This window comes from Metopolophium dirhodum, chromosome 1 (assembly GCF_019925205.1).
Source record: "Metopolophium dirhodum isolate CAU chromosome 1, ASM1992520v1, whole genome shotgun sequence".
In the NCBI taxonomy this organism is placed as follows: Eukaryota; Metazoa; Arthropoda; class Insecta; order Hemiptera; family Aphididae; genus Metopolophium; species Metopolophium dirhodum.
In genome coordinates, this window is record NC_083560.1 from 119,325,476 (window position 1) to 119,340,562 (window position 15,087).

Genomic DNA, 15,087 nt, shown 5'->3' on the forward strand with positions numbered 1-15,087 from the left:
CCAGTGTTGTAGGGATTGATAAATGTTTCTCCATGATTATCTTTGCATGTCTTCGGTCCTACTTGCTCTGCAGCCAATGCGGCCCTGCCCACACTTTTGAAGCATTACTATTCAAAACTTAACATTTGTTACAAATTGAACTTAAAATTTACAATTACTTACATGTACATAACTTAAAAAACATAAATACAACTTTTATAAACCATTTTTAATACATTTTGGAAGCCTTAAAATATTATAGTTATAATATTTTAAGTTATTGCTCTCTATTTCATTTCCCACTCATATTTTAAAAATAATAAATTGGATAAGTTTCTAACAGGGACAAACATTGTGAAACAAGCATGTACATTGTATAATGTATAAATAAATTAAATATTATTAATACTACTCTATTTCTACTTTTACTTTTACTAAAGTACTATTAACCATATTATATGTATACTCTGAATTATGCTATCTAAATTATTTTTGTATTTAATTATGTAATTATGTAACTATATAATCACACCTACACCTTATTACCATATCAACTATAAACTATTTTAAAATTGCCGTTTTGGTGTTTTAATTAACAATAATAATAGTAATAATAATACTTATATAATTGATAAATCAACTATTGTTATTTTTTTTTAATGAATGAAAATATGTTGATTTTGTGCTTTATAGATTCTGATTCGAATGAATGAACTGTGTGTTACACGCGTTCCTTTATCAGTGGGTATTGGGCTACAGACATCATCTTCTAGATCAAATTTATCCATTGGAACTCCAACTAGCTTAGCCACAACAGCACTATTAAAAAAACCCAAAAAGCACGAACAACGACTATTACGCAATGTTGGCGTACATACAGTAGTGTTGGACCTTCTGCAAGTGCCGTACGATCGAAAAGGGGACCGGCGTATGGATGGTCTAATGGAGTTGGCACATGAGTTTCTTCAATCATTTTGCTTGGGTAACCCGCAAAACCAGCATTTACTGCATGCACACCTAGACCTGTTTCTTAACCCTGAGGTATACTAATTGTCAAAAATAGTAACTAAACGTTACAAAATAATTTATCCAATTATTGTATTGTTTCATTAGATTCGGGATGCGCGTACCGTGTGTGCTATATTTAAAGACAACCCAGTGTTGTGTAATGAGATTGGTGGCGGTGGTGGTGATAAAGTCGTCCAGCATTTTATACACTGCATTGAGTCACAGGGAAAACGGGTCGAGTATTTGGAGTTTTTTCAGACAATAGTAGGCTGTTGTTCGCCGGCTCCAGGGTCCTCCTCAGTGTCTGATGCCTCGGTACAGGAACCCGAAAATTACTACTATGGTAGTGGTGGCATGAAGCAGCGTCATGGTGCAGCTGCAGCTGCGGCCGCTGCCATACAGAAGCAGCAGTTTATCAGGAAATCACAGGACATGGTTATGCAAGAAGTACGTTTATATTAGTATTACAATAATATTTTAAATTATTATTATAGCAGAGCCTTGCACCCAAATTAACCAGAACCATAAAAACCATTAAAAAATCAAACACATGAAACCCATGTAACCCAAAATATTCTATTTTAAAAACACACAAAGTAACCAAAACCCAAATAAAACATTCTGGTTAACCTGGAACCCGAATAATTTTTTATTTCTTCATGTGATATATTATTTGGTATATATTTTATGTGGTTTTATTGTTGTTATTCATTTCTTCGTGTGGGGGCCCATGAGTTCCCATTAGGGAAAAGTTAGTTAGCTAGTTTAATTTTATAGTTTTTTATTTGTTTGATAATAACAATATTAAGACATTATGGTAAACAATTAAAAATTTGAAAAAGTATTTATTAAAAATAACAATAACAAATACATGCAGCACCCAATATCCTAAACCCTTTTTCGATTGCTAAGCCCTGGTAAGTAGATTAAAATATAATCGCTACACTTACAATATAGATTTTTCCATTAACTATAATCTTACATAAAATTTAATAAATTCTGTGTTTATAAATAGTTACTTAATGCTGGTGAGGACGTGTTGGTATTTTATAATGACAATAAGGCATCGTTCCAACAATTTGTGGAAATGATGCGAAGTGAGCGTGATCGACAGTACCGAGAAGATGTGCAAATGCTGGTAGTGACAGCAGTAGATTGTAGAAGATCCACTGATAAACAACAGGAAGTCAACCAAAACTTACCTAAGTCAACTATAGATGTCGGGGAAGCTGTGCCTACAGAAGACTGTTCTTTACAAGAAGGAGTGACGGCAGCTGAAGAATCGGAAAATGAAGACAATAACGATCATAATGCTTTGAGGTTTGTTTATTTATCTATTGAACAGTTTTTTTAATGTAGTGTGTACATTATTTCTGAAAATGATATTCAGGAAGTTGTGATTATTATCTCTACACAATTTATTCTATAAAATATATTATACATAATATTAACAATTTAAATGTTGCCTTTACAGATACCATGTTGAGTTAGTTAAACTGTTAGCTTATTGTACTATGGGTAAGAACGTGTACACGGAAATCAAGTGTCACAGCCTATTGCCTTTGGACGATATTGTCGCAATGGTGTCTCATCCAGACTGTATACCAGAGGTAAATTATGATTTTCAATCATACTCCAGTTGTAGTGATCACAATTTAAGTGTTTTCTAGCTCATTAGTTATAAACATAAATTGTTGTGAAACAGGTAAAAGAGGCATATGTCAACTTTTTGAATCACTGTTACGTGGACACCGAGGTTGAGATGAAAGAAATTTATGCATCCAACCACATGTGGACAGTATTTGAAAAGAGTTTCTTGCCTGACATGAACCGTGTGGCAGACCAAGTGGCCGCTGCAGCTATAACCACCTCGCCGCCAACCATCGCCAGCGTTACCCGTACCAAATCACATAGCAAGCTGGTAAAATACGTATGCGACGCTCTGATCACTGTTATTGGTTCGTTTTTCGGTAGTCCATTTTCATCGACAGCTGCCGCAGCTGCTGCGGCAGCAGCTGTATCAACTGCATCATCACCAGATCATCATCATCACCACCACCGGCTGCAAACTGGTGCTGACGACAATGGCAGTGGTTCTTCGTCGGCCATAACATCGTCTGCTACATTTACCGCCAACACTAATGCTGCCTCTGTTGTACAAGTAATAGTGCTTAACGTTTACTCAATTATGTTTTACGATAGACGTGAACATTTTCCAAGTATTAATTGGATGTTCGTTTCATCATCTTTGTAGGCTAGGCAGCCAATATTCGTGCAACTCTTACAAGCTGCAGTTCGCGTACATCAGCAACTGACTGCTGCTGGCCATTTGACCATCCAACAGCGATTCAATGTAGAAAACACGATACGCACACTTTCGGACTACGGTGAGTTTCATATGGAATTCAATCCATTGTAAAATACCTATTCAACTACTTATAATTATTTTAAATTATAAACAATACGAAAACTATTTAATGCTCAGATTTTTATTTAAATAGCCAAAAATATGTCAATTGACCTGCCTGCACAATTGCAAACTCACATTAATGGTATATTCAACAAACAATCACAGACCTCTGGTGGAGGTGTCTCAGGTGGAACTTCGTCACCATCTGCGCTATTGCTGCGAAGACAAACAACTAAATGGTTGCAAGCTGCAAAGTCAACACCCAAAAAGATGATTGAAAGATCACAATCACAGGTAAAACATTTATAAATCAAACAATATATATATATATATATGTTACAAAGATGATTGATGATCAGATAATTAATCATATTGGCTACCTATCATCATCATTTTAAAAATAATTAATTATTATTTTCCAGTTAATCCGATTAGATAAGAGCATTGTTGAGGGACTGCAGGACATAGTTCTGGTATTAGAAGACCAACTCAGGCCATTAGTCCAAGCTGAACTATCACTACTTGTCGATATACTATATCGCCCGGAACTTTTATTTCCTACCGTCGCTGCAGCCGCAGCTGTTGGTGATACAGCTTCAGTAGCAATAGCTGCCGCAGCGTGTGGCGTAACTGGTTTCATCAACAGGTATTACAAATTACACATCCCATTTGTTCTTAATCATCTTCTGTATTTTTTTGTTTTTGTTTTATATTTATCATATTTCTGTACTAATTGTTTTTTTCTTAGGCTCATTAAACATACAGAACAGTTGTTAGAAGAAAAAGAAGACAAATTATGTGTTAAAATCTTGAAAACTTTACAAGAAATGATGGCTATAGACCTGGATTACAGTGACAAGGTAATCACTCCTTAGCGTAGTATTTATCACCACAACCTAATACTTCCATCATCATAATATTATATACTATGCAAAAATACTTCTTTTTTACACATATAGTTATGTAGTGTAAATATAATTCCACGTTACTCAAATGTATTCATTTCAAATTGTCGTGATTCTTCAATTTTTATTTATGCTGATGTTAATAATATATATATATATAATTTCCTTTCATTAATTTATATCACTGAGTAGTAATTGTAACACTTAAATGTTCTATATTATACTAATATATTATTAATTTAAATACCAGCCCTACCTAAAAATAATTATGAAAAATGCTTGAGAATATCAATTATTGACTAACTCTAAACAGTGGATCTGAAAATTGTCATATTTTTTCCTTTATTTAAATGTCATTCTGACAGGAAAAAAATGTTTGATTATTGTGAAATTTATAACTTTTTTGTTGATTACAGGGTGATGCACTGAGGCAAAGCTTGCTAGTGAGGTACTTCAATGGTGGCATAGGCTTAATAGGTATGGATAGTTCAAGTGATAGCGGAATAGACACGTCTGAGCTAGATGGCAACGATGGCAGCACCAATGCTACTGATGACGATGAAGGTAATGATGATGACGCGTCTACGACTTCTGGCAGCCGCCTCATCGGTTCCACTGCTACTGGAGATTCTTCGACAAAAACGGTGACTGCCAATCATCAGCAACATTTACCTCCACCACCATCAACAACTTCATGGTCGCCCCCACCCCCAATATCGTTTAGATCTGAACAGCAACAACAACACAGAGTCACTCATGGACCGGGTGGTGAATAATTATTATCTTTCTAAAACTGAGTATGAGATCTTCACACACTGACACAAAAATAACATGGTGATAGGCAATAAGACAATACCACGGGTTGTATAATATTATATTACCTGCTTATGTGTCAGAGTGTTAGACCTATTCCTTAATATATTTTATATTCTAATGACATATTTTTTATTTATATTTGCAGCAAAATTCTTGCAGCGAGCTGGGCTTACTTTACATGAAGTACAAACACACCTAGACAGAGAAGGGGCGTCCGATTTGGTCGTTGAACTCATTATAAAGTCAGCTGCAGCTTCAGCAGCCGCGGCATCAATGTCAGGAAGCGGTGGTGGTGGTGGTGGTGGTGGTTCTGTCGGTGGATTCTTTGGTTCAATCGGCATCGGTGGAGTTGGTGGTAATTTTTTCGGTAGCAATTACTACTTTGGTAGTGGTGCGGGATCAAGTGGTTTTGGACCATCAGCTTCGGCTGCAGCTGCAGCTCTCTCTGCGTCCCCGTCTTACTCAATATTTGTTGAAGCTGTGCAGCTGGGCGTTGCCCTGTTGGAAGGTGGCAACCCCGTTGTTCAGCGTAGCGTTTACAACAAACTATTGTCACCATTGCCGCCAGGTACGGCCGCTGCTGCTGCCGCTGCGGCTTCAGCCGGTGGTGGTGCTGGTGGTGGAAGAAGTGGTGGCGCAAGTCCAACTGACCCATCAGTGAACTGCTGCCAACTATTTTTCCGAGTTTTTTATGACAAAATGCGTGATGCCCAAAACGAAATCAAGTCAACAGTTATAGTATCGGTAAATACAGCAGCTACGACAGCCGCAGCTCAAGCAGCCCAACAGCAACAGCAAGAAGCTGAGATGGCTGCAGGTGGACGACGTATGCCAGCTATGAGTGGTCAACAAAACCATGGTGGTCAGCGACGGCAAAACAACCGTTTTGATCGGAGTTCCGGTAAAAAAGGTACGCATTATTATACCTATAACATTTTTGCAGTAGTTTTTCAGTAGTGTTAGTATACCTTAGACCCGGGTGGTCCAACCTTTTTTAGTTGGCGGGCCAATCTACACTTTCATGAAAATAACGAAGGCCGCCAGAAGAAAAAATATTATATTATTACCTATTTATATTCAATGCTCGCGATTATGCGATTGTGAATAGTAATCACGCCGTTCATCGCGTCTTATATAACCGACTCCTGGGAATTCCCACCATTTAACAATAAAATGTAAAATTTTTAAGATCATATTATTACGTACAATTTTGTTATAACTAATTTAAATGTTGGGGGTCAAAAAAAAAAGGCTTCGAGGGCCGCATATACCATAATAGCCATCTAACATAAGTACAACGATTTGATATGAGATTTATATTTCATGGTTGTAAAATATAAAATTCGTCTTTGTGATACTTTGATACGTATAGGTAAAACTACATCACGATCCAGAGGTGTTGGCGGGACGCGTCGAATATTAATGACAGATGAGCTGCGTGAAGAACTGGCGCAAGCTGCAGCAGCCACTAGCCACGCTTACGCAGTTGGTGCTCGAAATTTATCTGTTGCGTCTTCAATTAATTCTGCCACTGGTATGTAAAATACTTCATTTAATTACAATAAAATAATAACCTCTTTCACAGTTTTACCTAGAACGTGTTTTTAAATTACTTAAGTTTTAAATCATGTATAGTGTACTATAAAATTATATTGTCAGTAAGGTTACCTAATAATTAGAATATATTATATAATATAGGTATATGATTTTTATTAATGTATTCTTGTATAAAATATAAAAACAATTCCATATATTTTAACATGAAAAGTAACTCATTAAGTCATAACAACTTTAGACTTAACAAACTAATTCATTATTGTAGGTGAACGAGACAACGATGACGACGATGAAGGACACTTATCGTCTATAGCTGATGATGGTAACAGCACTGCAGCTGATAGACTTCAGCGAGCTGATGATTCGTACTACTACTATTACCATAGGCAGCAGGAACAGCAACAGCAGTACCTGCAACAACAACAGCAACAACAGCAACAGCTGTTGTCGCCTAAAATCCTGATCATGCAACCTATACTGCGTTTCTTGCAACTTCTATGTGAAAACCACAACCGTGATCTACAGGTTTGACTCGTCTCTTTAATTGTGTTTTAATGATTTTTGTCCACATTCACTTTTTTACATATCCACGATATATTGTCGACCTCGACATTTAAAAAGTACATCATCGTTTAATAGATATTTTTGTATCTGAAATAAACTGAGTTATTGGTAACAAACTGATAGTGGATATATTATGATATTTTTTAATAATTGCCTACCAACTTGTTTTTATAAAAAAAAAATTTTTTTATAACCTTTCGTGTATCTATCTGTGTATCTTTTTACCCCATATTGGTGGATATAAGTCCCTACAAATGTAACCATAAGCAATGTTTTTAACTATGCTGTCATGATTTGAACCAATAATGGTATTTTGCAGAACTTGCTTCGAAATCAAAATAACAAAGTGAATTATAACCTGGTATCCGAAACGTTGATGTTTTTGGACTGCATATGTGGGTCGACAACTGGGGGCCTAGGCTTGTTGGGTCTATATATCAACGAAAACAATGTGTCACTCATTAATCAAACGCTTGAAACGCTAACAGAATACTGTCAGGTTAGTTTTTTCATGGCTCAACTAATAATTGTACTTCGTATATTTATCAATATATATAAATAATATACTTAATGGCATTTTATTTAGGGACCCTGTCATGACAATCAAAATTGTATAGCTACGCATGAATCTAATGGTTTGGATATAATCACAGCACTTATACTAAATGACATTAATCCATTGGGCAAAACGCGCATGGACCTGGTACTGGAGCTGAAAAATAATGCATCTAAATTGTTGTTGGCCATCATGGAGAGCCGAGGAGACGGTGAAAACGCTGAGCGAATTCTTTACAACATGAATCCTAAGCAGTTGGTAATTAATATTATCCAATGATAATCATATTATGCCACTAGTGTAAGGTACACAATGTGCAACAACCGACAAATGTATATTTACAACACCGTTGCACAGGCTCAGTCATGTTATCATTTTGTTTCTTCGAAATATTAATTTTTCTTTATAGGTGGATGTGGCATGTCGAGCGTACTATCAACAGCAATACGACGTGACGGCATCGTCGGCACGCCGACGGCGTCGAGGTGGTAGGCTAGCGTACGGTATTGACGACGATTATTGTGATGACGACGACGATGATGATGATGATGATGGAGATGAAGAAGACGACGATGACCAAGAAGACTGTGACGAAGAAGATTCCCATATTGAAGATGTACAACTTGGCAAAGGAGTGTCCATAGGCAGTGGCCGTAGTCGTGGTACCGGTGTCACAAGAGGTGTTGACGGTGACTGTGATGACGATGACGACGAAGATAGCGGTGTGTCGCCAAAAGAAGTACGAATTAAAAACTAGTTTACCAATAACATATAAAATGCTTTACACAAATACTTATTATACTTCAGTATAATATGATGTATCGGTCTATTTTTATGTTCTACATCATTTCTATCTATCTAATTTTTTAAGATAACATTTTTTGTTACAAACTTACAAACATTAATACCATTTTATACACGGTTTAGGTGGGCCACAACATTTACATATTGTGCCACCAGCTAGCGCAGCATAATAAAGAGTTGGCTGGTTTGCTAAAACCCAATAGCTTGTACTGTAGTGAAGTCGAAGGCGTTCAGGCAACAGGCGGACAAAATCAACAACAGCAGCAACAGCAACAGCAACAGCTTTTACAACAACAAAACCAAGTTGATCCTCGAGTCAACCGAGCCCTAGTGTATTATGCATCACATACTGCCCAAATAGAGGTATATTAAATCGATTAGGTCATATTATGAGTACTTAGTGTAATGTAGACTACATGCAATTAAGTTGTTTTAAATTTTCTGTCACTAATTAGTCATAGTATCTATTTTGGTGGCCTTATTATTTCGTAGATTAAATTTAATTCTTTTGCAGATTGTCCGGCATGATAGAACCCTAGAACAAATTGTGTTTCCTATACCGGAGATTTGTGAATACTTGACCCACGACACTAAAGTCAAGATCTACAATACAGCTGAACGCGATGATCAAGGTTCAAAAGTTTCTGACTTTTTCGAGAAGACGGACGACATGTTTAATGAAATGATGTGGCAAAAGAAGCTGAGAGGTAATTAATCAAATATAAGTATTAATAATTTAAGTTATATTAGTTACATTATATAACTAATATTAAGTATGCGTTTAATAATAATATTAATAATATTGACGTTGTGTGTAGCTCGGTCGTCGCTGTTTTGGGTTAGCAGCTTCATGTCCTTGTGGAGTAACATTTTGTTTAATTGCGCCGTGATCATTAATCTTATCGTGGCATTTTTCTATCCATTTGACAACGGTGGTAGTGGTAGCAGTAGCAGCAATGTTGACGATGGGCAACGCCGTCGTATGATATCTGGTAAGTCAGCGTTTATTTGATAAAAAATCAACGATGCTAAATAATAATAAGGATAATTTGCATATTATTCTCACGTCATGACAAAGCCGATAGATTATAAATCAAAGGTTAAATCGACATGTTTTAGCCGATTGTTAACATGATATATTATGTTAACCAAGGTTAAAAAACCAAGAATTTAAAATTTCTTTAATAGGATATCAGCGCACTATTTGTTTTCTCTCTGGCCCACGCATAACATGGACAAAACTCATTTACGCAGAATCATTTTTTCTATGTTTTTTAGTATTCTTAGAGTAAAATCACCCATTACAAAAAAGATAGAAAATAATGTTTTTGAGGGAATGTCATATTGGTTTGTCTAAATATTGTCTCAAAATAATTTAAACACCATTTAAATGTACAAAAATGTTTTGTTTATTTTGAAAGTAGATTACAAAGTCAAATAACAATAAAATATAAAATCGTTATGGCATTCCCTCAAAATATTATTTTCTATTTGTTTGCAATGGGTGATTTTACTCTAAGACTACTTATAAACATAGATAAAATGATGTTGCGTTAATGCGTTCTGTCTATGCTGCTCGTGGGCCAGAGAGAGAAAATAAATAGTGCACTGACATCCTCTTAGTAAGTAATAATTTAACGTTTAATTATTTTGTGTTACATTTTTGCAGCTTTGGGTGGCCACGTTTCGGCGGCTGTATGGCTCGGACTACTGGCTTCGGTCTGTGCAGCTGCGTTTTTAGTGTGGGCTCGAGACGATGATAACGCTGATGACGTCGACGATGTCGAAGACGACGACGATGAAGACGAAGATACTGGCGGTGGAGGAGACCGAGACCAACAACAACAGCGGAAAACAACTCGACGTCGCCGACAGCAGCGCCGGCGTAGGCGCAGACGTACGTTGCTGACTACCCGGACAAGCCGACGAAGGTGGACAGCTGCAGTACGCACCACTCTGGTGGTCACTGCCATCCTTCGGTTGATATTGTCCGTTGGCCCAGAACCCACACTTTGGCTATTGGGTGCGATTACAGTATGTAACCACATCGCCCCTGTTACTTAAATAATATAGTTTATATTATATAGATTACAAAGTGTCGTTGTAAGTGTTGTTTTTCAATGACCACTGGTTTTTATAAAAAAAAAAAACAAAAAAAGAATTGTATTTTTGTTTTTAACTAGCAAATTTTTTATCATCATTTCAAAATGTTTAATCATGCAGTTTCTTCAATATCAAAGTTGACTTGATACCCGCATGCGTCTCTGTCTTACAAATGTACAACATAGCAAAAAACTGTTTTGCGCAGGATAGAACTACTCCCTCGGGATTTATAGTAGAATTACCAAAATTCTACAAAGCATAGGGAACAACTTTATCTGTGTTGTAGCGTTTTTTTTATTTGGATAACATAAATAAAATTAGATTAGATAGTAATTTTCTTCCGCTTGTTGGTCCAAATTCAAGAAAAAACAACGAAAAAATTATACGCTTTCTTGAGCTTTAAAAATAAGGAACACATGAAATTTTATGTAATTTATTATTATTGATAATAATCCTTAATCCATAATCATTAAAAACTTCGCATACAATAACATTAGACACACCTTGTTTAATTTTAATTTCTTTAGTTTTGCTTTCTTTCAATCTTTAAATTAATACCGCTGATTGGTGCTCACTCGTATCTTAACAAAATAAAAAGTATTTCTTACAAAGATTTTTTTTTTGATTACAGGTAGTTATGAAAAGTGTGCACATTATCAGTATCATGGGCAATCAGGGTACGTTTACCAAACGTCTGGGTCAAATTTTGGCTTCAGCCGAAATACTCTACCATCTGATGTACATCATGTTTTGCATACTCGGCTTGTGCATGCATCCGTTTTTCTATAGCGTATTGGTAAGCCATCAACATTATAATTTATATTTTATAATACTGAATCATTATGATGATAATATAGGATTGTGAGTGTTAATTTTTATCATAATAATTCTAGTTCCATAATATATAATAATATTATTATTACATATTGTATATTTATATTTATCATGTATTCTAGTTATTGGATGTTGTTTACCGCGAAGAAACATTGTTAAATGTCATACGTTCAGTTACGCGAAATGGACGGTCTATAATATTGACCGCGGTTCTGGCTCTCATACTGGTCTACTTATTCTCCATTATCGGCTACATGTTCTTCAAAGACGATTTCCTTGTGCAAGTTGATGATGATGTCGTGTTTGGTGAGTGTTACTTATCTTTATACATTGGATTATTTTGAACTTCCTTGTAGTGACAATAATCATGAAATCATGTAATATTAGTATACTAATATAAAATGGCTAAGAGACGTTTTAACACCCCTGAACATTATTATAAAAATTAAAATTAGCGCTTTGAAGAGGTTTTGCAGTTCTCTCTTGAGTATTGATCGCAATATATTTTATAATATATATTCGTATTTTAATAACCATTTCAAATTTTGTCTCGGTTGCTTTTCTAGACACCAATGGCGGTGACGACCAGCAAGCTTGTTCGGCAGCTGCAGCAGCAGGAGATGATATTGACTGCGGCGATAGTGGTAGCAGCTTGACAAGATCTTCGGTGTCTGTAGATGCAGGTGGTGGTGACCGTAAAGAAAGAGCTTGTGACTCGTTAATCATGTGCATAGTAACAACATTAAACCAGGGTCTGAGGAACGGTGGTGGCATAGGTGACATACTTCGAGCGCCCAGCAGTCAGGTATATAGTGATTACCGATTATAATTGTATCATTGATTAATATATATATAAAATTAATATTATGTACATTTAAAACTAAATTAAGATTTGAATAATTTTGTTTTTGCATCATAATTTATTATTAAAACATTATTTTATAATATACAGGAACCCCTTTTTGTGGCCCGCGTTGTTTATGATCTGCTATTCTTCTTCATTGTCATCATTATCGTTTTGAACTTGATTTTTGGTGTCATAATCGACACATTTGCTGACTTGCGTAGTGAAAAGCAACAAAAAGAACTGATACTAAAAAACACATGTTTTGTGTGTGGTATGTAGTATACAATATCACCCATATACTTTAAAACAGGGCTTAAAACTGATATTTGATACAGATTTTAAATACCGATTTAATCCATCAAAAACCATAATCGATACCAAAACCGAAAACAAAATCGAAAAAAACCAATACCAGTATTCAAAACCGATATCGAAATCGGGAAAAATAAATACCGATATCCTAAACTGAAATCAAAATAGGAAAAAATATTTACGGTTTCAAGCCCTGCTTTAAATATAAAATAAATACACTTATGACTAATTGTTATTATTATATACATACATGACTATTCTATTATATAATAATGAATGTTATGTTTATAAATACAAGTTACAACATTTGGTTAAAAATTAATCATATTTATTATACATTTGTATAAAAAATTTGTTTCAGGACTCAACAGATCCGCATTTGACAATAAAACCGTGAGTTTCGAAGAGCATATTAAGTGCGAACACAACATGTGGCACTATTTATATTTTATTGTTTTGGTAAAAGTAAAGGACCCTACTGAGTTCACTGGCCCTGAAAGTTATGTGTACGCTATGGTCAAAGTAAGCAGAAATTATTTTTCCGAGTTATAATTAATATACATTTCTTATCTGTCGTGTTGTTAAAAATCCCAACAGGACCGTAATTTAGACTGGTTTCCACGTTTAAGAGCAATGTCACTGCTGATGGCTGCCCAGGTGGATAGCGAAGGCGAACAGGTTGAGCTTAGAGGTTTACAAACACAGTTAGAAACTACACAAACTTTAGTGGCGTTACTATCACAACAGCTTTCTGAACTCAAAGAACAGGTATATATTTGCCGATCCAATCACCATTGACATACTACATTAATAAAATCTTTATCTGTCTATTTTACTGGGAGTTTTTAAATGAAATGTGGTTTTGATTCTGTTGTTGTTTAATACCCACTACATCCTGTAAAAATGTGTATTATTTGTCTTTTTATTCTACATCTTATTTTGTATAATTTAGATGACAGAACAACGAAAACAGCGACAACGAATTGGACTATTAAATTCAACCAGTGCATATTACGGGGTTGGTGGAGGCAGTAGAGTCAATGTTATACGTCAGCAGAATCAAGTGGGCATATTATGAGACGCCAGATTTAGCATAAACATATTCAACGTTCTTAAAAAATTATACACAAATTGTTTTAATTATTCAATACAATACGCACACAGAGATGCCTGTAATAACAATGTTACTAATGGGATTAGCAATAGTAAATACTTAAACCATGGGGTACTTAGAATTCAGTTATTTATATTATAATTGTTTTAATGATAGGTAGTTAAATTGTTATAAAAAAAAAAAAAAAAAAGAAAATTTTTTAAGTCTGACATTTTTTAGGTAGACAGGGTAGTTAATTTTCTAAAAAAAAAAAATCATGAAAAATTTTAAAGTCTAATTATATTGTTGACATTTTTGTTATAGACAAATAATTATTGTATTAATATTTTATATAGTTTAGTATCTATGTTAACAATGACCACATATTATTTATATTTATGTACTGTATACGAAGTGGAGTTATGTGAGTTATACATCAATAAAAAATAAATTCCACAATTATATAAGCAAACCCAAAATATGTGATTTATTTTTCTTTGAATTAATAACTCTAACGCTAAATTGTTGTTTCTTATCTAGTAGTACAACTCATAATTCACATTATGTGATTTACAATTTAATGATTTCTTAAATTATATTTTGGTTGTAAGTAGGTAGGTTCCTATAATATATTGTAATACCATGTAAGCACAATGCATTCAGTTTTGAGAGGAATTCTGCCATTCAACATAGTATCAAATGACAACCTTTTCTCAAATTTAAAAACAGAAAAATTATTTCTAGTCTTCTAAAGAAGTTTCAATATTATAAACTTTTAAGTGAGCTACACGTTTGTAAGATATAAAATTATTAATAAATAAATATTAAAAATATTACTCATAAATTGCTTTAACACATTCACAAATATGTGACATGGGGGTATCTTTAGTGGACCGGTGTCACATTTTTGTGACATGGTAAATATTGTTTTATATGGGATTGATTTTCACTGGTTTATTTTAACAAATATCAATTTTACGTGGTCTATTCTAACAATTTTTTTTTACAGATGGTTTCAATTTTGGAGACAATAATATAGTTATTATTTGTTATTTTTGAAATTGGGTTTATGTCAAAATCCATTTTATGTGTGGTTCTTTTAAAGAGCACTCGGATTTACTCCCTGTCGTGAACGTGTTAAAAATTAAATATATATTTTATAAAAACCTCAGAGAGAATACAGATAAGTTTTATATTTGATAATAGGTGTTTCACTTGTACGGTCACAACTATATAACATAAATTTGGTATGTTATTCGCTTGTAAGATAGTGTCCAAAAATAAATTATTAAATTTAAA

At 34.5% G+C, this 15,087-nt stretch overlaps 1 protein-coding gene across 4 annotated transcripts in view; it reads left to right on the forward strand.

The window, feature by feature from the left end:
- LOC132934110 (inositol 1,4,5-trisphosphate receptor) overlaps positions 1-14,004 on the forward strand; it is a 30,096-nt gene extending 16,092 nt beyond the window's left edge. For all 4 annotated transcript variants that reach the window (XM_061000385.1, XM_061000387.1, XM_061000386.1 and 1 more), the window contains 27 exons: positions 673-1,020; positions 1,093-1,434; positions 2,003-2,307; positions 2,462-2,597; positions 2,693-3,148; positions 3,242-3,374; positions 3,489-3,691; positions 3,820-4,043; positions 4,146-4,257; positions 4,719-5,070; positions 5,264-6,028; positions 6,491-6,652; positions 6,941-7,200; positions 7,559-7,738; positions 7,826-8,053; positions 8,205-8,534; positions 8,723-8,962; positions 9,114-9,306; positions 9,418-9,591; positions 10,269-10,633; positions 11,334-11,498; positions 11,659-11,842; positions 12,103-12,341; positions 12,489-12,654; positions 13,057-13,217; positions 13,293-13,463; positions 13,648-14,004. In XM_061000385.1, the coding sequence (XP_060856368.1) occupies positions 673-1,020; positions 1,093-1,434; positions 2,003-2,307; positions 2,462-2,597; positions 2,693-3,148; positions 3,242-3,374; positions 3,489-3,691; positions 3,820-4,043; positions 4,146-4,257; positions 4,719-5,070; positions 5,264-6,028; positions 6,491-6,652; positions 6,941-7,200; positions 7,559-7,738; positions 7,826-8,053; positions 8,205-8,534; positions 8,723-8,962; positions 9,114-9,306; positions 9,418-9,591; positions 10,269-10,633; positions 11,334-11,498; positions 11,659-11,842; positions 12,103-12,341; positions 12,489-12,654; positions 13,057-13,217; positions 13,293-13,463; positions 13,648-13,773 (6,720 nt within the window). In that variant the 3' untranslated portion in view covers positions 13,774-14,004. The remainder of the gene's footprint in view (positions 1-672; positions 1,021-1,092; positions 1,435-2,002; positions 2,308-2,461; positions 2,598-2,692; positions 3,149-3,241; positions 3,375-3,488; positions 3,692-3,819; positions 4,044-4,145; positions 4,258-4,718; positions 5,071-5,263; positions 6,029-6,490; positions 6,653-6,940; positions 7,201-7,558; positions 7,739-7,825; positions 8,054-8,204; positions 8,535-8,722; positions 8,963-9,113; positions 9,307-9,417; positions 9,592-10,268; positions 10,634-11,333; positions 11,499-11,658; positions 11,843-12,102; positions 12,342-12,488; positions 12,655-13,056; positions 13,218-13,292; positions 13,464-13,647) is intronic.
- The last annotated feature ends 1,083 nt before the right edge of the window (positions 14,005-15,087 follow it).